This window comes from Ornithorhynchus anatinus, chromosome 20 (assembly GCF_004115215.2).
Source record: "Ornithorhynchus anatinus isolate Pmale09 chromosome 20, mOrnAna1.pri.v4, whole genome shotgun sequence".
In the NCBI taxonomy this organism is placed as follows: domain Eukaryota; kingdom Metazoa; phylum Chordata; class Mammalia; order Monotremata; family Ornithorhynchidae; genus Ornithorhynchus; species Ornithorhynchus anatinus.
Genome location: NC_041747.1, coordinates 4,951,341 through 4,976,183, shown reverse-complemented (window position 1 = coordinate 4,976,183; position 24,843 = coordinate 4,951,341). Strand labels below are relative to the sequence as shown.

At 39.3% G+C, this 24,843-nt stretch overlaps 1 protein-coding gene across 8 annotated transcripts in view; it reads right to left on the bottom strand.

Annotated features, from left to right (window-relative positions):
* NBEA (neurobeachin) overlaps positions 1-24,843 on the bottom strand; it is a 395,298-nt gene that overhangs the window by 130,959 nt on the left and 239,496 nt on the right. For all 8 annotated transcript variants that reach the window (XM_029048269.2, XM_039914901.1, XM_039914903.1 and 5 more), the window contains 2 exons: positions 13,606-13,749; positions 1,193-1,329 (listed from right to left, as the gene is read on the bottom strand). In XM_029048269.2, coding sequence (XP_028904102.1) covers positions 1,193-1,329; positions 13,606-13,749 — 281 coding nt within the window. The remainder of the gene's footprint in view (positions 1-1,192; positions 1,330-13,605; positions 13,750-24,843) is intronic.

The window sequence follows — 24,843 nt, the reverse complement described above, 5'->3', positions numbered from 1 at the left end:
CACTTGGCAAAAGACAAAATTATTTTAAGCAAGATACTATACACTCAAAGTGATTTGGATATTTTAAAAATAGAAACGAAATTACGTTTAAGGCACTAAAAGCCCATTTGGATGATGATAGTAGTCAACAAGTGTTGAAATGGGCAAATCACCTAAAGTGTGTCCAATTACAAGAGTTTACTATTTTCGTATGAGAGTTCTTTAGTCCGAAAAACCTGAACTGAATAAAATTATGGAGTCAGGATTCAATCTTAAAGTACAGTTTTATATGAACGTGCGTAATGCACTTCAGATAACTAGCCTTGAATATTTTTATGGAATATATTTTGAGGAAACCTACAAGTACGCCATATCACATTTACCTCTAATTTTAACTCAGAATAAAGGAGAGCAGAGGAAAGAGAAGAAAAGTAGATGCAGACTTGTTCCAAGTATTGAAAGCCTTGCACTGACTACATAATAGTGATTTATGAAGAAAAGTTCAATTTCTATGTTGTTTTCTGGTATATTACAGAAGCAGTAGATCTCTTCTTTATATACAAAAATACACATAGATTAAACGTGGCAAATCAGAATTTTTCCATCATGGTTTTTTCCTCAATCCACGTGCAAAACCCATCCCTACCTTGCAGAAATGAAAACCAATAGAAGAGAGCTAAGATTATGTTCAAGTGGGTGTAGTTTTCTCATTTCAATTAAAGCTTTCAAAAAATAATCCTCTTTACTTCTCAGACATTTATTTTTGGAAATCCATGTTCTTAAAAGAAAGGGTCCTAGAGTATCTCCTCCGAGAGGAAAACTCGTTATGTGTCCGGGGGGCCAGTCTGAGATCGCGGTTCCCCCCTAGGGATTTCAGAGCCATTGGCTCAACCACCGAATCTGTCCAAGTTCATACTGAGACATTCGGAGAAACCCAGCCAAAACGCGCCTGCCCCACTGAAGCAGGACTGAACCTTTAGTTTTCTTCGTTTTAAGAAAGTACTCGGTAACAGCATTTTACACATCTCCTCTTCCAAGTCACAACACAATCCCCAACTCCCTCGCTGTCCATTTTCGGTTGTAAAAAACAAACCCCCAACCACCCCCCTTCCCCTCCCCACGCGCATACAGGGACACCCTCTGGCCTTCTCATCGTACACTTCAAATCCGCGGTCTCCCCCTTAATGCGAAGAGGAATGGCGTTTGTACTCACTTTGGGGTCGATCTTCTTGAAGGCGGGATCGTCCTCGTCCACCTCGAAGTAGATTTCCGTGGTGGTGATGGAGAGGGTCCCCTTGGCCACGACCACTGGGGCAATGAGCTGGGCCGGCGAGCTGAGGACCACGGGGCCTGCAATACAAGGCCACCGCTGTCAGGCCATCGCCGCCCCCTCTCTCTCCTCCTCCCTCCCCATCCTCCCCCCATCCCATTGTCCATTTCAGTCCTCACGACCACGACCTTCGGAGGTTATGCCCACCAGGTAAAGGTTAAATCGCTCTTTAAACTTGATCCGGGCTCGTTCCGGGGGCCCGCCGGGGGTTAGAGCCCCTCTCCCTTGAAGGACTCTACGGGCATATTAGGTAATTTGGGGGCGCTTGCCCGACCCCACGCTCCCGTTTCCCGACACAATGCTCCCAGCTAACGGTCGGGCAGGCTTTTCCAGAGGTCCGAAGCGACCACCATTACCCCAAAGACCCGATATTCTGCAGGTCCGATCTTTTGGGGAGGAAGCCACGCTTCTCAAGGAACTGAGCGGCATGGCTTGGCTGAGGGTAGGAATGGTAAAAGGGAGAGAAGGGAAGAGGGAGGAGAAGTGAAGAAGGGGGAAAAGGGAAGGAAGAGGAGAGGGGAGGTGTAAGACCTAAATAGAAAAGACATGGATTTCGGTCTTCCCTGGCATAAACATCATTTATTTATTTTTCCTCACTATAGCTAAAGTGCTAAGTCTTTAATGCAAACAGAGAAAATTCTTCCGTTATCTTCTTTCGAACATCTTTTGAAGCAACCGAGATTGAATTTAACCTCGCACGCATTTAAATCGCCACCTCAATTAATGCAATATAACACCTTTAACGGTGATTTTTTTCATCGTGGGAATTGAAGAAACCCCCCCCGCGTGAAAGGTATTTTAAAATCGAAGACCTTCCAAACAATCCTCGTGCGGTTTCAACTTTTTAAGAGCGCATCTGCTTCAAAGCCAAAGCAGGCATCCAAAGAAGTAAAGGCGAATTCCGTTTTAACATATCGAATTTTAACTCCCGAGACGGAATTTAAGAAATGGAGGCTCCTTAATATTGATTTCAAGGGGGTAAAACACGAATTAGTCTATGGAGGTCCTCGAGGTTATGCACAGACTTGAACTACACTACGTTCCGAAAATAAATTGTTCATCATTTTGCAATCTCAGGGGAAGCTAGGCAGCATACGGTTCCTAACCAGACTTCGCTCCTTTTGGAAAGCATTTTTAAAAAATAAAATAAATGGCGCAGAACACGTTGCTAGAGTGACTGCCAACTACCTTTACTAATGCTATTCAGCGTAATGATAAAACAAGGGGTCATCTATCTCAGGTGAAGTCTGGTTGTCTCTCGGTGCATATTTTCGACCCTGTTCCACTGTTGGCCTTTATGGAGCCCGAGGTCAGGGCTTATTCCCGCTTAGATCAAGGGCGGCTGCAGACGACCGCGGTTCACAGCAATTTCTGGGAGGAGGCTCTTCTACTTTCCTTTCCCTCTTTATCTTTCGCTCTTTTACACACAAACACACACACCTCCGACCCCCGCCCAATGTGCCCGCATGTCTAAATAGTCCTGGGATAAAAATCAGTCCTCCATCCCAGCATCCAAATGTCCCGTTGCTAATGTTGTACTTTGGCGTACACATCTATTGGACACCATTGCTTTTGCAGAATTTAAAAAGGCGGGGGGTCGGGGGAGGGAAAAGGGTGCTGGTTTATTTTGTGTATAAACGGGCATTTATAGCAGACTGTTTCAGTGACAGCTTTCAGCCTCCGACTGTGACAGTCTGGATAATATTGACGCAAACTCTATTTTCTTTCATTTTATTGTTTTCTATCCCCTAATAAGCCAGCGTAGCCTCTTGACCCCAGTCAGCTGATGCGGATCACATGCACCGCTTTGCTTGCTCCTTTTCTCTCCCGGCCTCCATCTTCGCTCGGTTATTTTTGACTGCGGGAGCAGAGCAGAGTAGAGACCCACCTTGGCTTCCACAAACAACGCCTCTCTCTCTCTCTCTCCAAAGGGCAGGAAGATCGATCTGAAGCGCCACTTTAAAGGCTCATCAATCTTAATCTAGGATGTTCAAGTAATTATGCCCGATTCTCTTGTACGATTACAAGTGGATTTGGGTTTCTATTCCCCAGGCCCTTCTTTTTGTTTATTGAAGAATCTGTGCAGACAGCAGCTCCCTGCTCTGCCGAGCCACTTGCCTTCTTAACAGACCAAACCGATCCCCAGCCCTTCCCTTAACCCTTCAGTAACCAGGCCCCCGGCCAGGGCTCTGCGACACTTCTTTGCCTTTGCAATGTACGCAATCGGGGAAGGGGGATAAGAGAGGGAAGGAGGGAGAGAAGGTGGAAAGGGGGTGGGGGGAAGAGATGGGGGAGGGAGGAAAAAAGAATGGGGGGAGAGAAGGTGGGGGGAGAGGAGAGAAAGTGAGAGGAGAAGAGAGAGGGAAGGAGGGAGGGGGAGAAGGGGGAGAGGAGAAAGGGGAGAGGAGAAAAGGTGGGAGAAGGAGGGACAGGGGAGAAGGGAGAGGAGAAAAGGTGGGAGAAGGGAGAAGAAGAGAGAGGGGAGAAGGGATAAGGGGGGGAAATAAGGGATGGGGGGAAGAAGGGATAAGGGGAGGAAAGAAGGGATAAGGGGGGAGAGGAGGGTGAAGGTGGGAGGGACGAGAGGTGGGAGGGGCAAGAGCAGGGAGGCTGGTGGTAGTGGGAGCTGCGAATCGTGGAAACCGTGCGTCATTTATCTTGTAGGGCGGGGAGGCTGGGCCTGGCCCAGTCGGAGCACCAAGGGAGCACGAAGTCGGCGAGCGCACTTGGGGAGGCGTTGTTGGTTTTACATCTTGGCGTTTGGAAATTTTAAGGGGTCCGGGAGAAGAAACACACAGACCCCTTCCTGGGACTCGTCAATGGAGTTGAGGCATCAATGGCAAAGCTTGATCCCGAGAGCCAAGAAAACCAAGGGACCACTTAAAAAAAGAAAGAAAGGCCAGAGCCAGCACGCTAATGAAATGACAATGGCTTAATGGCCAAAGGTCGGGGGGGGGGGGGGGGGGGGCTAACTAGAAAACAAAGTCTCCTTTCCCGGCGCGCACTGAAAACGCTGAACCACAGGGTAACCTTGAACGGGAAACGTCTTTTTTTGCCGTCCTTTTCTCTGCCCAGGGGAGAGAGACCTCTCATTCCGCTCCATCCGGCCCGTTTCAGGGGGTGGGGCCCATATTTAAAGGTGTCTGAATCGCCTGTATGAGCGAGCCGCGAAATGACATATTCAGCCTCAGTGGCGTGTCATTTTTACCCCGTCCTTTGGATATCTCCAATTACAACTTCCAATACCACAGCATGTTTAAGGAAGCCCTGCGTCTTTTTGTTGTCGCCTTTAGGGAACAAACCAGCCTCCGAGAGACTACGGAGTTAATCCACTACAGCAATAGTGAAGGGGGGGTTTATGTATTAATCCCCTTTGGGAGAGTCCCTACATTTTAAGGATCCTATATTAAAACGTTTACATAAGGCATAATCAAAATACCGCAGATTTTCCATATGGCACCTGGTTATCTGGAAGCTTCGGATCCCCTTCCAAACACAACCGATCACTTAATGAAACAAAAGCGCATCACCTCCAGCCTGACTCCCGGCTGAGCTCATTCAATTTCTAAAAAGATAACGAGGGCGGCTACCAACCCAATTCCGTAAACCTTTACGTGAACATTACAGTTTTGGGTTTGAGAGTAAATGCTTTCATTGCAATCATCACTGCAAAGCAAAAAAAAAAAAGTGAATAATAATGTGCCCCTCTGCACATACACAAATGATATTAGGCATTGGGGAGCAGTTGGAAAAATGGATCAAGCTAAGCCTTCTTCCTCCTAATCTATCAACTGTCATAAAAAGCATTTACCAACTATTTCTCTCACCTGAGATTGCAATAAAGGCACCCATTTTCCTCCTATAGGTTAGAAAGCAACTATTAACATGATAATACGCCATGAAAACGGGACTAAGGACAGGGATGTTGCTGATTAAGAATATGGATTCTAGTGAAGATTCATTTCAAGTATCCTTAGTTGAGAATTTAAACTTCTGAAACAGCATTACGACAGGAATAAATTACATGAGAGGAATATTAATAAAATCACTACTTACAAAATTTCCAACTAAAAGTACATTTATATATTTTTTGGACTTGTATTTTCTATATTTGTAAGAAATATATTTTACAAAGTACATACTCATGGGACCTCCTGAAAGCTGAACTCCAAATTCAACAGTATAAGAAATTATTTTTGTGACATCTAGAAAGTTTTGTCAATACAAAATAAAGGGAAACAAGTATTACTTTTAGGTGGGGCTTTAAAAATTCATTCACTTTCCAAAAATACAGGTTTAGAATACTTATTTTAAACTGTGTTATTTTTACTTCTGCATGGTGTAGCCAGAAAATAGCTTTTTAGTTATCAATGATCTCAGCTAAAATAAGTACATGAAAAGGAGAAACTATTTTTCATTTGAAACTAGAAATTTAAACCTGCTTCATTATATTTAGTGGCAAAGAATGACACTGGGTAATAAATTAATTTCTAGTCATGTGAAATCCATTAGTTGGTTCTCTTTTCAATGAAGTCTGTTTTTATAGTGAAATTTCTAAATTGAAATTTCTAAATTTCACTATATTCTAATTTCTAAATTAGAAATTTCTAAATGATCAAATGCGATATCGTTCAAAAACGATAAGTGCATTTAAATTCTATTTTTAAATGGGTTTATTTAGAACACTAAATTGGCTTATTATAAGTGTAGGGTGGGGGGACTAAACTGTTAAAGAAAATCAGCTTACAGAGGTGAGTTTCAGAGGGGAGTCAAAGTGGAAGTCACTGCAAAAGAACGAACCACTGTTAAGGGCTAGTGAATCATTCATTCATTCAATAGTATTTATTGAGTGCTTACTATGTGAAGAGCACTGTACTAAGCGCTTGGAATGAACAAGTCGGCAACAGATACAGTCCCTGCCGTTTGACGGGCTTACGGTCTAATTGGGGGAGACAGACAGACAAGAACGATGGCAATAGAGTCAAGGGGAAGAACATCTTGTAAAAACAATGGCAACTAAATAGAATCAAGGTGATGTACATTTCATTAACAAATAGGGTAATGAAAATATATACAGTTGAGCAGACGAGTACAGTGCTGAGGGGATGGGAAGGTAGAAGGGGAGGAGCAGAGGGAAATGGGGGGAAAAGAGGGAATCAGGCGGCTCGCCCACAGTTGCCACCCTCCGGCCCCCTTTCTAGGTCCTTTTCTCTGCAGGGTCCTCTGCCTTATTTCTCCCCAGTCCAGTGGTGGGTTTTGGCAGTCTTAGACAACTTGAACTTTGTTGTCCCAGTCTTGTGGGTAGGTTTAAGAGTGGAATTCTGTCACTGTAATCGTTTCACCATTGAAAAAAAATAAAGCCCTCTACCAGACCGAGTTCAGAGAGGTACTGGACTCTGGAACCAATGGCTTCTGGGGAGAGGGTGGTTTAAGTAGCAGAACTAGTACAGCACCAGAGTATTCCACTTATGACCACAGGACTAGAAGGGACTTTGCAAGTATGGTGACTGAATTTCCTAGTTTGGCCATGGCCATCCTGGATTTTTATAACGCAATTCTTGCATAGTTTGCTAAAATTGCTCAATCTTCAAACTGAGTTATATTGGGCAACTTTTGAGAAGCAGCGTGGCTCAGTGGAAAGAGCATGGGCGTGGGAGCCAGAGGTCATGGGCTCAAATCCCGGCTCTGGCACCTGTCAGCTGTGTGACTGTGGACAAGTCACTTAACTTCTCTGTGCCTCAGGTCCTTCATTTGTAAAATGGGGAATGAGACTGTGAGTCCCACAGGGGACGGGGATTGTGTCCAACCCGCTTTGCCTGAATCCTCTCCAATGCTTATTACAGTGCCTGGCAGATAGTAAGCGCTTAACAAATACCACCATTATTATTATTATTATTATTAGAGTTGGTAGATGTGATCCCTGACCACAAGGAGCTCACAGTCTACATGGGGTGAGGGGGTGTCAGACATTAAAATAAACTACAGGTAGGGGAAATAGAGATAGAATATTTAGGAAATGTACTCAAGTGCTGTGGGCCTGGGGTGAGTGCTTAAGGGGTGCGTAGTCGATGCAGAGTGGAGGGTGGATAGGGAAACGTGGGCTTAGTTATGGAAGGCATCTTGGAGGAGATTTGACTTTAGGAGGATTTTGAAGGTGGGGAGAGTGGTTATGAAGGGGGAATTTCATGCCTGAGTGGGGATGCGGGCAAGGAGTCGACAGATTTATAGTGAGTAGGTTCATTCATTCATTCAATCATATTTATTGAGCACTTACTGTGTGCAGAGCACTGTAATAAGCTCTTGGAGAGTACAGTTCCGCAATCCCTACCCAACAATGGCCTAGGTCGGCATAAGTGGAGCCAAATGATGGCCAAGTTTCCTTAATTTCTGATAAAGAAGTGATAACTTGATAACAAACCTTGAAAATATCTTAGAGGACTATATGGAACCAGTGTTAATCATCCGAAGTTCTGCACTGCCAATACACATCGTTAGGAAAAGGAGACAACATACTTCATATTGAAACTCTGTACCCAAGTCTGGGTGAATGCACTGTGGAAGTGCATTAACTCTTTCAAGTCAGTATGGTCCCATTTTAGTGTGCATCCTTAAATTCTGTAATTTACAACCAGGGAATTACTTGGGTATAGAGGAGATCCTGCTTCAAGCTATTTACATCAGTTTTCTGAATGTTCCTCCAACTAATGGAAATGAAGTACTATAGCTAATATATATTGTTTCCATGCATTCCTTTGGTTTTACAGGAGAGTAGTTAAATGACTAAATGGTACCTTACTGGCTTAAGAGAATTAATGTATCTCCTTAAATACTTAACTTCTAGAAGTCAGAGCAAGGAGGTAGCAAAGTCTTCTAAATACTTGGAAACCCTTGCATGTTTTAAGTTCCTCTCTATATGTCCTATTTTTTTCCAATTCTCTCATTACTTTATTCTCTCATTAATGTATTTTTATAATGGGTTATGAAGTTCAGTTTTAGTCATTTCAAAAAACCCCACCTAGTACTGACCCTCTGTTTCATCATTTGCAGAAAACCCGATTTTTAATGTGTAGGAAGTGCAGTTTCCTCAAAGAAACAAGGGAAATTCAGGGGAAAAAAAAACTTTAAAGGCAGCCATATCTACAAAGTTTATCAATGGATCTGTTCTTACCATTGCCCAAGAGAAAGCTGATCAATTTTTAAAAGTTAATTTACCGCTCTAGGGCACTTACAAGTGGCCTCAAAGTCTTAATGAAGAAAGAGTAGGTGATGTACCTCATCCCTGCTGCTACGCCTTCATTCATTATGGCCAGTGATGAAAGAAAAAAGTTGGCCAAATGCATTGTTATTACTTTCTCGCAGAGGGATGGTTAAAATTCATGATAGCAATCTTTTAAAACTATATATGATTTAAAACATTTTTGGTCATACTGAAAGGTTTCCTTAATAAACCTGCATTTCAATAAAGGTATCATTACAGCAGATCTATGATTGCCTACTTTCTATGTAAAGATGAAAGCAAGACTGGAAAACATCATCTGTAATAGCTCAAGTATTGCTTTTTTCTTTGACTAAATGGGAAAAAAATGCAGATTCACTTTTGGGTGATGTCACATTATGAGGAAAATGCTTAAAAGCATTCTTTGGAAAAAAAATTGCCCACAACATTCTGCCACTTTGAAAGTAAAAATTAAATGTTCAAAGAGCAAAATGCAATATTTCAAAAGAGGGTATTTCTGACAATTTTGCCATATATGAAACTACTTATCACAAGTAGGAAATACATATTTTTAGCAGATGACTGAATTTATATTATATATATTTATATCAAAGAGTTTGGCTTTTTCACCATCTGTTTTAATGAAAGTCTTAATATATAAGAGATTCACAGTTTGTTGAAAAAGCTAAATCATTATTCGATCCAGTCAGTCATGTTTGTAATAAGCTTGTTTTCACATCTTTGGACACCTTGAAGAGTAAGTTAACTCTTTCTCCAATACGGAAAACAGATGAGTATTTTGGATTGCACAAATAGACCAAATAATATTTTTTCTACTGTTGCAGAAACAGGTAAGGCTAGATAAGGGTGGCAAGCCCGATTCCAACTTTTGTTTCAAGGAAAAAAATAATTAATGGATTTCGGGGATCCCAAACTTCTTATTAGGAAATCTGAAGATGGATGATTCTGGAACTAGCTCTGATGATTTTAGGATTATATACATTCTTTAATACAGCTCTTAAAATGAAAAGTTTGTTATCCTGGTGCTTTCCAAGGCAAAGGTTGCTGGTAGTTCCCAAAACTTGCATTCTGTGTGTGGTCTGGATTGCTATTTAATCAATATAATTTAACACTCACCCTTTTTCATCACTCTAGTTACATATATTGTACAGGAAAGGCGTTGTTAAAATTAAGAACATTTTAACTTTTTTAAGTGTACATTTTTGTTACCAGGTTTAGGCTGGATTCAGTAAGATTTCTGCAGTACACAAAACAATCTTGCATATATTTATTTATGGGGAGTGAGAGGTGGTGGGAGAGGGCTGAAGAAATGGTAAAGTTTTATTACTGGCGGTATGTAAGATTTCTAAAATCCAGTTTGAAATTTATATATAGCTCTTGTTAGAACTAGGGTGGGAGAATGTGGTTTTCCAACTTTAGAACTTTGTGGGTTCTAAGTTTCAAACTGAACTTGAACCCTTTGGGGATACAATTTATTACTGGCAAAACAACTTCCTGATTCAAAGAAAAAAAAGACTTATAAAAAGACTCATAAGGCTTGTTGGACATCAAATAGCTTTTACTAAACAACATTTTGATGAGTTAAGTGTGAGTGAGTCAGGAACATATGGATTAAATTTCCCTTGAAATACACATGGGTTTAAAAATTAAGGGGAAAGTACTTGGCGAAATGCATTTGGGGTTTTAGTGAACCCAAAGTGCTTGAAAAATGGTTGAAGATATTTTTCATAATACGAAACATTTTGGGTTGCCTCACTTCTGCTTTGAATCTGTAATTGAAAATATCACTCAGCATAAAAAAATGTTTACACATATATTCACCTAAGCAATATTTAACTGTGAAGTAGTATATTTCGAGTTAATGTGCTCTGTACTCTTCCTTTGGGTCCCAAGAAACTCCTATTACCTTAGTGTTCTATTCCATGGCAACTTCCCTCTTAGTTTTTGAGATTCATTCCTTCCATTCTAGGTTTTTCTTGCCTATTGATTTTTCAAATCTCTTGCTTTATATTCAGCTTTTGTCTGGTCATTTTTCCTTTCTGTTCAAAAACACACTTGGGGGTTATACAAAGGATCGGTACCCTGGGGGACAGAATCAAATAGCTATCAATAAAATACAGCTCTCCCGATTCTACATGAGAAAAGCATATGGCTGAACAATGCTTCCAACACTATCTTATTTTCCTCCATGATGTCAAATGCCAGGATTTAAGACTGCAGCTCAAGTCATGCTGTATTCGAATAGCTCCGTGCACGCTCAGAAATTGTGTAGACAGGACAGGGTCAGGATGGAGACCTGGCTCGGGGAGCCGGGCTCGTTGAAGCCTCAGGGCCGCCACTGCCATGGAATTGGCAACTTCTACCATTCTACCAACTCCTTCACCTTCCATATATGCCCTACCACCATGCTCCTAACCTTCAAGAGTTTATTAAAATATCCTTTCCTTATTAAGGTCACATCTCCTCCAAGAGGCCTTCCCCGATTAAGTCCTCTTTTCCCCAACTCCCTCTCCCTTCTGCATTGTCTGTGCATTTGCATCTGTACCCTTTGGGCACTTGATATTCACCCCCCCTTAGTCCCGCAGCTCTTATGTACAAATTGCATTAATATCCATCTCCCTCTCTAGACTCAAGCTCATTGTGGTCGATCGTATTTATCAAGCGCTTATTGTGTGCAGAGTACTGTACTAAGCACTGGTGAGGATACATGCAAATCGGGTTGGACACAGGCCCTGTTCCACCTGGGCTTACAATCTCAATTCCCATTTTACAGATGAATGAGGTAATTGACGCACAGACAAGTGCAGTTACATGCCCAAGGTCACACAGCGGACAGGTGGCAGAGCCGGGATAAGAACCAGACCCTTCTGACTCCCAGGCCATGCTCTATCTACAACGCCATGCTCCTTCCCTATTTGTATCCCCTTCTAGATTGTAAGCTCATTGTGGACAAGGAAAATGTCTACCAACTCTGTTTTGTTGTACTCTCCCAAGCGTTTAGTACAATTCTCTGCAGACAGTAAGCACTCAATATATACTACTGATTGATTAACTGAATCGTTGAATGGTGAGCAGAGGGGATGGTGGGAAGGATAGCAACAGGAAAGATCAGTAGGGAATGAACACAAAATGCCAACAGCACTAGAGTAATCAGAAAATACTAATGATGGATTGATTTTCTCTAGATGAACGATACAAGTGTTATTTCTTTTTAGCGAAATAACTGATGCCAGAGGAAAGTCAGGAAAATATCTGGTGTAGGCTATATTTGTTTTGACTTTCTTATTTTTGGGGTACAGTGATGTGAGATTATGCTCCTGGTCTTTCATGACTTGTTCTCATATCCATCACAAATCACTGGGGTGGGTAGTATGAATTGTACTTCCCAACGCTTAGTACAGTGCTCTGCACACAGTAAGTGCTCAATAAATACAACTGAATGAACTGCTTCACTACTCTCCTTTAGGAGAGCCTCTCTCAGGTCAGGGACTGTAAGACAGGGACTGTGTCTGCCCTGATTAATTTGTAACTACACCAGCATTTAATACAGTGTTTTGCACACATTAAGCACTTTTACAAATACTACAGTGACCACTCTTGGTCATTCAGGTTCTAGACAACTGAACATTTAACCAGTTCCTTTCTAAGTACTAAGTACTAAGATCTAATTTTAGGGGTGGCTGGACCCATCCCTAAAACTAATCTGGAGGCTAGTTCCAGAGTGTCTCAATAGCACCCGTTAATTATGTGCTAACACTTTCAATTCAAAGCTGGCTTCAGGGACAGAGTGGGGGTATGCCACTCAAAGAGCTAATTCCACTTCTTAACCACCCTCTTCCAACACCTCATTTGGAGTTGAGGATTATCTAGGGCCACATTTTAGCTTTGAACTACCGAACCTTGGTAATGGTAATTCAGTCACTAAAACCATAAAATGTTCGCATTTGTTTGTGAAAAAGAGCAGCCATTTTGGGGTTGTGTACCTTCACAGGACCCTGGATAGTCATTATCCATCCAACCCAACCTGAACAATTATAAAGCATTTGTTCTGGCCTTAATGTGCCAGTGAATTAATTTTGTATAACATTCCCAAGAGTCAAACTAAACCAGGTCACTACCAGAGCCTTTAATCCTTAGAACAATTGGTAAAGTGGGCATCAAATGTTATAATTCTCATTTTGCAGAAAGAGAATAAGATAGAATACTTGGGAGTCATGCAATATACTTGCATCATCCACCATCCCAAACTACCTCATTTTTGCATGTAACACAATTCAGAATTCCTTAAAGTACCAGAGCCCATACTGGGATTTGTATATGTGCGTGCATTTGTCAGTATTAAAGCAATTCCAGATGAGATCCAGTTTTACCATGTTAATACTCCTCTCCTCAAATGTGTCAGCAACAGCATTGTAATGCAAACAAAATTTACTTATTTGTGGGATACCCTAGGGTTTTATGATCCTGGGATTGGGAATACCAAATGTACACACACACAAATATACTCATGCACCTCACACCCAAAGACCTTGTTGACCAGATGTATGAGATTTATATTCCAACCTAACTAAACAGGGCTGCACCCTGAAGGTTCCTAGTGAAATTTGGAAGACTGAAGCAGCTGAGCAAAGAGCAGTCCACACAAGCACACGCCAAAAATACAAAAGGAAACAGATGAACCCTACTTTACCTGATACCTGTTTCCCAGACAATCCCCCTACTCTGGAGACATTTCTCCATGGCTGCCCTGTCCTTCCCTTGCCCTTTTCCCTCTCCCATATGTTTCCCCTATCTCTGATGTGAGGTGCAGACACAGGGCGAAAGGTTCAGGTCGGTTTGCAGAGGAGAGCTGAATTATTCAATTTAAGTTGGACCATTCTTTGTACTTTTCCCTTGGGTGGGCCAGGCAGGACCCTGCAGTTCCTGCTTTCCATTTCTTTGGAAAACTCATGCATCCAGTGTTGGTCAATTCAAGCCACTCTCTATAATGAGGTTTACCATTCAAATACACAGTCTTAAATATGCACTGATATGTGCTACCAATATATAAAAACATTACCTGCAAGATTGTCGATTTCTTTCTCCTGTAGTAGGCTGACTGCATCATCATCTCCTTCTAGCATAAGCTCAGTTTCAGCGTTCTGATTCACGACTGCTTGGCTTCTGAAAGTTTTCTTTGACTTGACTACATCTTCTTCCGTGCCTGGTTTAAAGCAAACAAAAAAAGAACCTATTCAGTTTCCACATTAAGGTTGGGTCTCTTCTAATAGCATTTAATTTTAAAAGAAGACATTCTAAATTGATATTGTATTCACCTAGTAAAAATTCAGAGATTAATTTGGTCGTCATAATTGTGCCAACCTACTTTTCCTGTGAATAATGGTTCTTATAATCACAAATTACATTTATGAAGGAAGGGCACCTTGATCAATTACATCCTTCCAGTGCCAAATGACCTCGAGTTGGCATCACAAAACTATCACAGAGAGGGAGACTTCTGTGTAAGTTCTGATACAAATCAGTGCCAAAACCTGTCTATGGGAGTTAAAGTAAAATATGTTTCCTTCCCTCCCCTCCTACAATCCTGTTTACCCCCAAATCTTCTAAACAGATGGTCCAACTTTACTTCACCTCTTTCTCCAGGTTGGGGCTGCAAGCGACTGAAAGTCATTTGAGGTCCTCACTTTTGCCAGTCTTTACCTCCCACAGCTTCACATCCATCATCTTCTGGGTATCACTGATTTCCAACACCCTTTCCTATCTCCAAATCCCCCTTTAATCTTTATCTCACTTCCCCTGCCTCTCTGATTTCATCTCACTGCGCAACAACACTCTTCTCCTCACTCAAAACTCTATCTTGCCGCAATATCTTTGTACCTCATTATCCCACCCCTATCTCAAGGCCGCTCTCCATTTATGCCTCATTCTCCATCAGCAACTAGAATCACTTCCCTCTCCACCAGCCCCATCCCTCCTCCACCCCCCACATATGACTTCCCTGCCATTTCTTATCCATTAGGCCATACCCAATCAATCAATGGTATTTATTGGGCCTCACCTCCCTGCTCTTCCTTCTTTCCTGGCACTTCAGTAGCTGCTTCAAATGAGGAAGTTAGTTTATTTCTGGCCATGATTTTGGCTGTAAGGCTAAGGCCTTAAAGAAAATTGGTCTCTTCACTTGAAGCAGTGGCAGCAGAAAAGGCAGTGGTCACTGTCACTGCTTAGACATTTTCCACTGGCCATTTATAGCAAGAGGGCCACTCTGAGAATCATTGATTATGCTTTCTAAAAGTTTAAACGGTTGCTCAAACAGCTCTTTCCTAACTAAGAACAAGGCTAATTTTAGTTTTCCAAAGTAATGTTTCCTTCTTAGTCTGAATAAAATATGGTTAAAACTACTCTTGAAATTATTGAATAATTAAAAAAAAATCCGAAATCTAGCAGCTTAACACAGGTCAAATTTATGTCTCTTTTACCCTAGTATATATCACTGGTCGATGTACCATTTCACCAGTTTCAATCTTAGCATCCACACCAGTGAAACTGGAACAGTGGATTTTGCAAGGAGGGGGAAATGAAATTTTCTAAATTAATTTTTTTCTCCAGTGAACAGTGCATATTCATTCATCTTTATTGCTCATAATTAAAGTAATCTATGCAAGACCATCTTTTCCATCACATTTCTTTAATTTTAATTATAAAAAACTCCCAAAGTCTAACTTGAGATCACCATTATGTGGAAAATTACATCTTACAAAGTAGATAGCACAATTTACTAATCAATGGTATTTACTGAGTGTTTACAAACTGCAGAGCGCTGTACAGTAAAACAATTAGCAGGCACATTCCCTGTCCAAAATGAACTTAAAGTCTAGAGGGGGAGACAAATTAATACTAATGAATGGTTTATAATATATACTTTAAAGATATATATATATAGTTTATTTTAGTGAATTAGAGATAAGGCGATTCATACCGAGTTGTCTTTCATTTTTAGATTATAGTGGAGTCAGAATTCCTTTCTGATTTGTGGTCACTGAAAAAGTCTTACTGCAAGTTGATCTTGCTTCAGACCCAAGAATTACATTTTAAGTATGTTCCCTTCTCATCATGGGGAATTCCAACCTCTGAGGGAAACACTTGTTTAACAGTGTGGATAATCCTGCCAAATTAGAGACCCACCCCCTCAAACCTCAATCAATTTCCTATCCACCAGGACAGGAGGAAATGTTTCAGTTGGTTCTGAGGTGCTAAAACCAAAATGTATTGACAAAAGAAAGGCAGCAGAAGAAACTGAATCAGATGTATTTGGAGAACCATAATTTATATCCATCTTTAAAAAAAAATCATAACTTAGTTTTCCAGCCAAAAAGCATTTATCGAAAAGAAATATAGCAAACTCATCATCAAACTGAAATATTCTCCTCCAGCTGTTCCCTATATTTATCACTATGCTGATAGGAGAGTTCCTGAGTTTTGCTCTTCCTATAGCAGACATTTATCTAAATGAAAGTGTATGAGACTCAAAGTTGCCTTTCAATTACTATATCCTTTATGAATTAGAGTTCCATTTATCAAAATTACAAACAAGAAGTAAGGTCTCAAAGGGCTGCCTCATTACAAGGCTTGTAAACACTGTCCTTACAAAGAAATGGTTTAACACCCAACAAATCAAAAACTGATTGGGAAGAGAATTTATTTGAGATCATCTATCTTCAGAAGGCGTACGGGACTGAGTGCACTTCGTGGCCTCTCTTCCCATTCATCAAGAAATTAACAAGCCAATACTGAGCCCTCCTTGGATCTGAAATATGAGTTATGCTTCAAAATCACACATCACAAGTATTTTATTTTAAAATGAAAACTTCCATGGGCTATAAAAAAAAACAGCCAAAAAAACCCTTTCAAAATCACGTTTAAATAGCACTGAAGCATTGCTGGAAATCATATAAAAAGTAAAGTATAACTGAAGTCATGTCTGGACACATTTTGAAAAATTCTTAATATAGTATGTCAGTTCATTGGAGTTATTTATATCCAAGACAAATACTACACTAAGTCTTGTAAAATCAAAGAGTTCTTGCTTTTTATAAGGCTTTTCTCAAAGCCAATGATTTTGTTTAGAAGGATAGAATGGAGTAAATAATGAAGTTTCTGTGACTAAAAAAAACACGTTCCAATGGACCCTCTTAGGAGGTCTATAGATGAACTATGGAAACAAGAGTGGTACAAATAAGAAACATTTAAATGAAAAGGACTTGATTTCTGATTTGATTTAATTCTGATGTCTAAAATTCACAACCATACTACTTTATAGTACTTAATTCTATCAAATGAGCACTTTGGAATTTTATCTTTACAACTAAAGCTGCAGCTTTTTGTAGTGCTGGCAAGTGGGTAGTGTTTGCACATGAATCTCATTACACATTTGGATTTGGTAAAGATTTTTCTTCTAGTAAATTTACCCCCTTTAATACTCTCCAAACTGTAAAGGGTATATCATATCTTCAATCATTTTCTGATCTGTTTTTCAAATAATATTTTAAAATTTCCTTTGGAAGAACACATTTGCCAGAGGTTAGTATTCTTTCTAGCAAGTAATTAGACCTCAAACATACCTTAGTGTCTATCTGTCTCTCTCCTTCCCTTCCTCACAGCACTTGATAGAAATGACTATCCAAAGCATGTGTGTTGTCTAACCCATCTACACTACAACAACAAACACCCAGGATAGAATATATATGTACAAATGATCCTTCTGCTGTTTTGTAATTCTTTGACCTCTTGCATTTGAATTTGATATAACTACTGATACATTAAATTGTTTCTCCAATTAAAGTGGATAGTGAGGAAATTCAAATCTAAAAAAATGGAAAACTTTTGAAAATCACTTTTAAATATTTAGCAACTGTAATATGCAGTCCATTATTCGACGGTCTCTAAAAATCTTTGGGGTGAAGGGAACAAAGAGCAAGTGAAATTTTCTAAATGAAATTTTTCCAGTTAAAGGTACATATTCAGCTGTGTGTCTATTGCTAGCAATTAGTTACTTAAGACAGTCTTTTCAAGCACATTTCTTTAATTTTGGTTATAAAATAAAAATACTTCCCTTAATCCAACTCTAGTTGAGATTTTTTTTATGAGAAAAAAGGGTGACTACTGCTTCCTACAAAGCAGATACCAGAGCTTACTTAAGTGAATTGAAGATAAGGCTATTTTATACAGAGAGTTTTCTTTCATCTTTGCAAAGGGTTGGCAGAATTGAAAGTTAACCTCATTTTAGTGTTACCTAAATGTACTGACAGGAAATTCTAAAGTTTCCAAACATCTGGAAATCAGTTTCATGAGACAGTGCTTCTATTTTTTTGTAGAACTTTTTTTTCCATATACAATATTTTACAACTTCATGTGCATTAAGAGTATTTTGACAACTCAAAGCTGTTGCAATTCATTTTGTTAAAAAGAATCACAGCATTTAAATAGGAATATTTTCTTTTTTTAAAGAAAAGTTTTAGTAATTTCCTTAGAAAGATTTTAGCAATATTTTCCATTGAATACACTGCTTTTGTTATTTAGAAATTCTGTAAAACTATTTAGTTTTCATTTTAAAATATAAGGACTTTGGGTTAATTTCCTCTCAAATGATTACATCATATGTGCTGACATAAGGCTATGCAAGAGAGATAAAAGCAAATATTAAAAATTGTAATGCAAGCTGTACATTAGAGAGTGTAATTTTCTTTATTGTCAGTACTAATCATTACAATTCTAAGCAGATCTGAGATGAAAGAATTTTTTAGATTATATATAGATCCAACATTAAAATGTTTCTTTCAGAGATATTTATGCTGAGCCTTACTGTATGTGTAAGGTAACTGCAGTAGCTAAACACAATAAAACATAAGCTTCACTGCCCATACAGTCTTATATCCTTCAGTGAATCTTTTTCCTGCAAGACATTAAATTCACAATATAATTACAGGATGTGCCTGAAATCTCTGTGGCATGGGCATAGAATTTCTCTCCTTGGGAAAACCAAACAGTGATGGCGCCACTAAAATAGCTGAAGGCACTCCTCGCCACTTAAAACTAGCTGAAGGCTTGGAATCAGTATTACTCTTGTGTATGGGAGCCTACTTTTGAAGAAAACAGATCTTTTAATAAATGTCAGAGTGGTAGCTTGGCTTTCACCAAAGAATAAAAACACATGCAACAGGAGAAAGGATGATAAACATTCCTGATCTCTTTCCCTTTCTTCTATCCCATGCTCTAACCCTCGTTGTTGCCTTTTGATGTGTGGCAGGATGCTTTATCGTCCACGTATAGCTTGTTACAAAATCAACAACTTATGTCTGGCCCTAAGTGAAATAGTTGTACTACAAGAAAGAAGACATTACATAAAGATCTTGGTTGGTTTCCACAGGTTGAATAAAGTGGAAGATTGAACAATGTGGACATCACACAATCTTTTCCTCAACAGCAGGTTTTGTTAGGGTTTTTTGCTTGAATTAAACCGATAATTGCCTCTTCTCTACTGTTCCTTTTGTAAGTAAACACAACCTTGGGTTACCAAGAGGAATTGAATTTACCCTGAAAATTTAACTTGAGAAATTCCAATGTACTTCAGAAAGGTCAATCTTCCTCATAACAAATCACAGATGAAATAGTCAATTGAAGCACAAAATTATTTTAGTATCAAATTTGCGGTACTTTTTTAATATTCAGATAAATTAAAGTTACTGCTTTAAATCTGAGGGAATCTTTTATTGCTTTGTCTTTGTGAACATAAGTGTTGCACTGCCTTAAATAAGAATAATTCCTCAAGTGGTACAGCAACCTGGAAAACTACAAATGAATACAATTTGAGGGCTGAAATGAGTTAATATTCTAAGAACTAATCAGCCTGTGTAAATAGAAGTATTTCAGTTAAGTTATCCTTGAAAGCCTTTTATTAAAGGTTGGATAATAAGAGAGTAAAATAGCTACATCACACCAACAGTTACTGTTCAGTGAAAAAGGACATCAAGGACACTTGCAAGTAAAAGAACTGGATCAATATTAACGCGATTTTCATTTCATGCTTCCCCAACTCCAGTAAGCTGACAATATACTCCGATTATGTGAACTGCCTGTGAGTACCACAGCAAAGGTTATTAGAGCAAGAGGGGGAAATGGAATGCACTTTTTATATTGACAGGCCTGCTAATAGAGTATACTGATTTTCAAAGCCATTTTCACAATTTGGTTCTGACAGCAAAAAAAGGAATTTCATTTATTTCTAATTCAAAAATATTCATATGTAAGCAAGATTTCTTATGGCAGATCACCACAGAGGATGTTCATAAATAACAAGGTTTTTTGGATAGAAAAATGCAATTAAAAAGGTGAGAGAAAAGAAGATTGAATTTAAATGAAATACTATATAAACACAAAGTGTCAATGTAATAATTTTCCTAATAAAGTGAATGTAAAATGCATTCTATGCTTTTTAAAGGAAATTTGATAAGCTAGCTTTTCATGAATGTATACATCAGTAAATGGGCAATCTTTCTATATTTGTATTGGATGAAAATTTCACAGGATTGTTAAGATTTGATTAATTTTGAGGTTGGAGCACTTAAAACTATCATGTTTTATTGAAAGAAACACACATTTCCCATCTTTAGTTTTAATATGAAACAAAGCACTTAAATAAAACTACAAAATGAGACCTTACCAGACTAAATCCTTATTCCCCTTTACGGCCCTGCCCTTGAACTTGGCTGTGTACCTCTTAAAGTAGTTTGATAGTTACCCCAGCTCCACGATGCTTATGTAAATATTCTTATACTCTGTGATTTCCTCTACCCCTAATTTAATGTCTATTCCGTGCCACTGTAAGCTTCTTATAGGCAGGGGCCACATCTACCCACTCTGTTGCAGTATACTTTCCCAAGCACTTAGTACAGTGTTTAGCACACATTAAGCACTCAGTAAATACCACTGATTGATAATCCTAACTCAAAAAACTTGAAATGGAAAAATTCTTCCCAGCCAAAATTTAAATTCACGCTACCACTGATTAATGAGCTTGAAGGAACATGATATACACCATCCTGCCCCGTGACAACACCAAAAACCAAAAACAATGATGACACTGAATCCTGCCTCTGAGGATGTTCACTATCAAATGGATGCATTGATTGACAAAGTAAAAAAACCCACCACACACAAAAAAACCACCAGAAACACAAGGCCAGCAAGCTCATTAGGAAGCTGATGTACATCACCAATATTACAAATTTTTCATCTGATGGATGCTAGAGTTTGGAAACATTATCTACTTTTATGATTGCACACTATGATGATGCTATCACTGTTAATGTACATATCAGGATCTGTAGTAACACATACCCCAAATGTTAGAAGTATACTTTCTGGTTTATGTTGAAAGGACACTTTCTCCAAACCTTTTCTATGATTATCCTCAAATACAATATCTGTTATTTTATTATTAAAATTTTCTTGTTCATATTTACAATAAGCAAGTTATGGAAGTTTCAAATGGTTGCACTTTCCCTAGAATTCCTTCATGGATTATTATATTTTACACTCCCAGGTGGTTAGTACAATGTTCCGCACACAGTTAGTGCTCAATAAATATATTTATGATATTTATATGATTGATATGGGCAGGTATTTCCCCTTAGATATGCTGGAACTATATTACTACCTAGTTGGAAATCTGGTGATGAAGCCTACAATCCAGTGAGGATATTTAGTTTTGAAAGGAAATATAAAGTCCCCGACTAGGTGGGGTGGGATGGCTGAAGTCCTCCACCTCTCCCACATATCTTTATCAAGAAATTGCCTCTGCAACTATGTCATGTTCACTTAACCAAATATAAAAACTGGAAAAATTAAAGGCAAGAGTGCTAGATGGGACGGACCATGGCCTATGGAAAGAGCACAGGTCTGAGAATAAGAGGACTTGGGTCTTATTCCCAGCTCTTACATATGCTTGCTGGGTGACCCTGGGTAAGTCACTTTACTTTGACTCAGTTTCTTCAACTGTTAAATGCAGATTCAATACCTGGTCATCCTCCTACTCAGACTGTGAGCCCCAAAAGGGATAGGGACTATGTCCAGTCTAACTTGAATCTACCACAGTATTTGGCATAGAGTAATTGCTTAACAAATGCTATTATTATTACTACTTTACAGTCAGAGAAATAAGCTGTAAAACCCTTTCAGACAGGTCCTGTTTAAAGCTAGCAAGGAAAATGCAGGGAAGGAAAGTCAAAAACAAAACAAACAAAAACCAAAAACCTGTAGCACTATGCTGATAGGAGAGTTCCTGAGTTTTGCTCTTCCTATAACAGACATTTGCTCCACGGGGAGCAAAGGGGTTGGTTTGCTTATTTTCCTAAAGGCCACTGGGGCCTGCGGGGAGGAGTTTGACTTCGCAGTCAGTAGGGGAAGAGCTTCCCTACAATGGGCTGAGCTGAATTTTCCTTGTGGTTACCACTCAAGGACGCATCGGTTTTCTTTTCTGTTTTGACTCCTGCTGGATGATGCTTCCTTGCACCCTATGCTGTTCCAGCTTGAGTCTTTAGAAGAAGTTACCATGTGTTGAGGAAGTTTTCTCTCTCCTTACACTACGCCTGAGGTAAGGGAGACGAGGAAGAGCTAATTTGGGGTTATTTCATCTGAAGCCTGTTCCACGTTCTCCTCCAAGCAAAGACCTTAGACCATCTGCTCTGACCATGCACTTCCAAGCACAGGGTGGATAATTGAGAGAAGCAGCGTGGCTTAGTGAAAAGAGCACAGTCTAGGAAGTCATAGGACCTGGATCCGTAACCTCATCTCCCACTCTCTTCTGCATTGCCCTGACTTGTTCCCTTTGCTCTTCCCCCCCATCACCCCCAGCCCTATAGCTCTTATATCTGTAATTTTATTTATTGGTATTGCCATCCGTCTCCTCACTCGAGACTGCAAGCTCGTTGTGGGCAGGGAATGTCACTGTTTATTGCTGAAGTGTACTTTTCCAAACGTTTAGAACAGAGCCCTGCACACAATAAGCACTAATAAATACGACTGAATGAATGAATAAGCTGGCCTGGAGGACATGAGGGGGAAAAAGGGGAGGCAGGAGAGATGATGAGAGAGAGAACTGAGGACAGCCTGGTTCTGTTGCCTCTCTCCAGATTTTCCACCATTCTTCCCAAAGTTCCGTCAAGCCTGCCTTAGCCTGTCATCTTTTCCTAGGCCTGGGGAATAAGCTCATTGGTTAGAATCTCCTGACACCTGCACAAGAGTTTCCAAAAAACAATCAACATCACTGTTGAGTTACTACGTTTGTCTAAGTCATTCATTGTTGGTGAGGGTAATAAAATACACTTTAAAAAAAAAAACAGAAAAAAACTAGTTTTGAAGTTTGATTACCATAACACATCCAAAAATATTTCAACTGATTATGAACACTTGGGTGAAATATAGCTCTGGTATCAAAAGCATTTAACAATCCTGAGTATTAAAAGGAGCAAGGAAAATCATCACTTGAGTTTCTTGAATTTTTTTTATTTTTAATTGCAGTTACCAGATGATCCAATCCAAGATCAAATGTGGGGCTGAAAATGGATTACCACTTCCATTTACTGAAGACTCCTAAAAAAGTTTGCAGACAAGAACCAGCTGGATGATTAAATATATATATATATATATATATATATATATATATATATATATATTTAGAAAACTTGGATGAACAAGATGGTACTGGAAGTCTCTTAGTGTTGATTTCTCCCAAGTGCTTAGTACAGTGCCCTGCACATAGTAAGCACTTCAATACATATGATGGATGGATTTAGCAAGTTGGTTCTTTTATGCCAGCATCCTGAAGAGTCTTCAATAAGCTTAACTGGTGATGGTTTTTCAGCAATGAGCAGGCATAGTACAACTGTCAGAATAACTCTGTTTCCTTTTACCTACCATTTTTATATTGGTTTTCTCAAAGATACCCAGCCCAAAATCACATTTTCTACTACAAAGACTTGCCTTTTCCTGATGTCTGAAAACACGATATTATTACAGTATCCACTTACCCACCATCAACACTGATTTAATTCCAGATTAGTGGGCAAGTGGGCGTTTTTATTAATCAAGGTCCTATCTAGACGGCTGCATAAGCCTAGATAAATCAGGTATTAAGCAGACATCTCTGAGGAACCTAAAAACTCCCTCATAGGCTGTCTTCAGCATCCCCTATTATTTACTGCAGAAGAAAGGACTGATTAATTTTGTCATCTTTGCTCTGTTTTTTACCGGGCTGAAGCCGCCTGCCTTCATCTGCAATGCCTGATCAGACCTATTTAAGTTGATGCCTTTGATCGCAGACGCAGAGGAGCTTGCTGTCTTAGGCTTTGACTAAACATTCCTCTCCTGCAATATTTATGAAAAAACCCTCTAAACAATAACTGACAGTCACAGGAGATAACAAAAACTAAGGAATATTTTTTCACTATCCTTCTGTTACCAAAATGTGGCCTCTGAGCCAGGAATTCTATGCCATACTTAATTATGTGGTAAATAATAAAAAACAAATATTCTAATAGTCATTTATATTTCTCATAAAGAAATTAAAAAAAAAACCTTTCGGGTCAGAGAATTTTCCCTTTGCCCAATGTAAAATGTAGAGTTTATGAGTTTTCAAAATAATTTTTCTTATATTCCTGCAAATCGTGAGATTCATTTTAATCATAGGAATTACTAGCTCTACAGATATTATTAAGCATAATATCAATATAAAAATAAAAAAAGAAAATTAAGCATTATGGAAAAAAATTACATGCCTCCAGCATTTTATTAATCACATTCTGCACTATTGGCTGAAAGTACGAGGAAGTTGCACCAAATCCTTTTCACATGACAATCTCATAAATTATTCAACTCATTAGAATCACCAAGAGAGAAAAATAGCATCAGTGTTAAGGATATTTTCCTACAGAAAAAGTCAATCAAAAGTTTTAATTTAAAAATCTATAGGAGAAAATCTCTAAAGTGTATATACATAAAGATAAAAACCAACGTGTTTTACTTGAACATCATAATTCTTGCAAAAAGTTCCATGCTATGTAGCATGGGGTGACCCGGGAGCCTGCTGTCACAAGCAGGGTTCCTGGGAGTGTCCCAGTTTTTAGGTGAGGCCAGGTTCTAAGAGGACTCCAAAGTAGTCTCTGGCTAAGTTGTCACACTAGTTAGAAACACAGAGAAGCAGACCACATTTCTAGACGATCAATTAATCCACCAGTGGTATTTA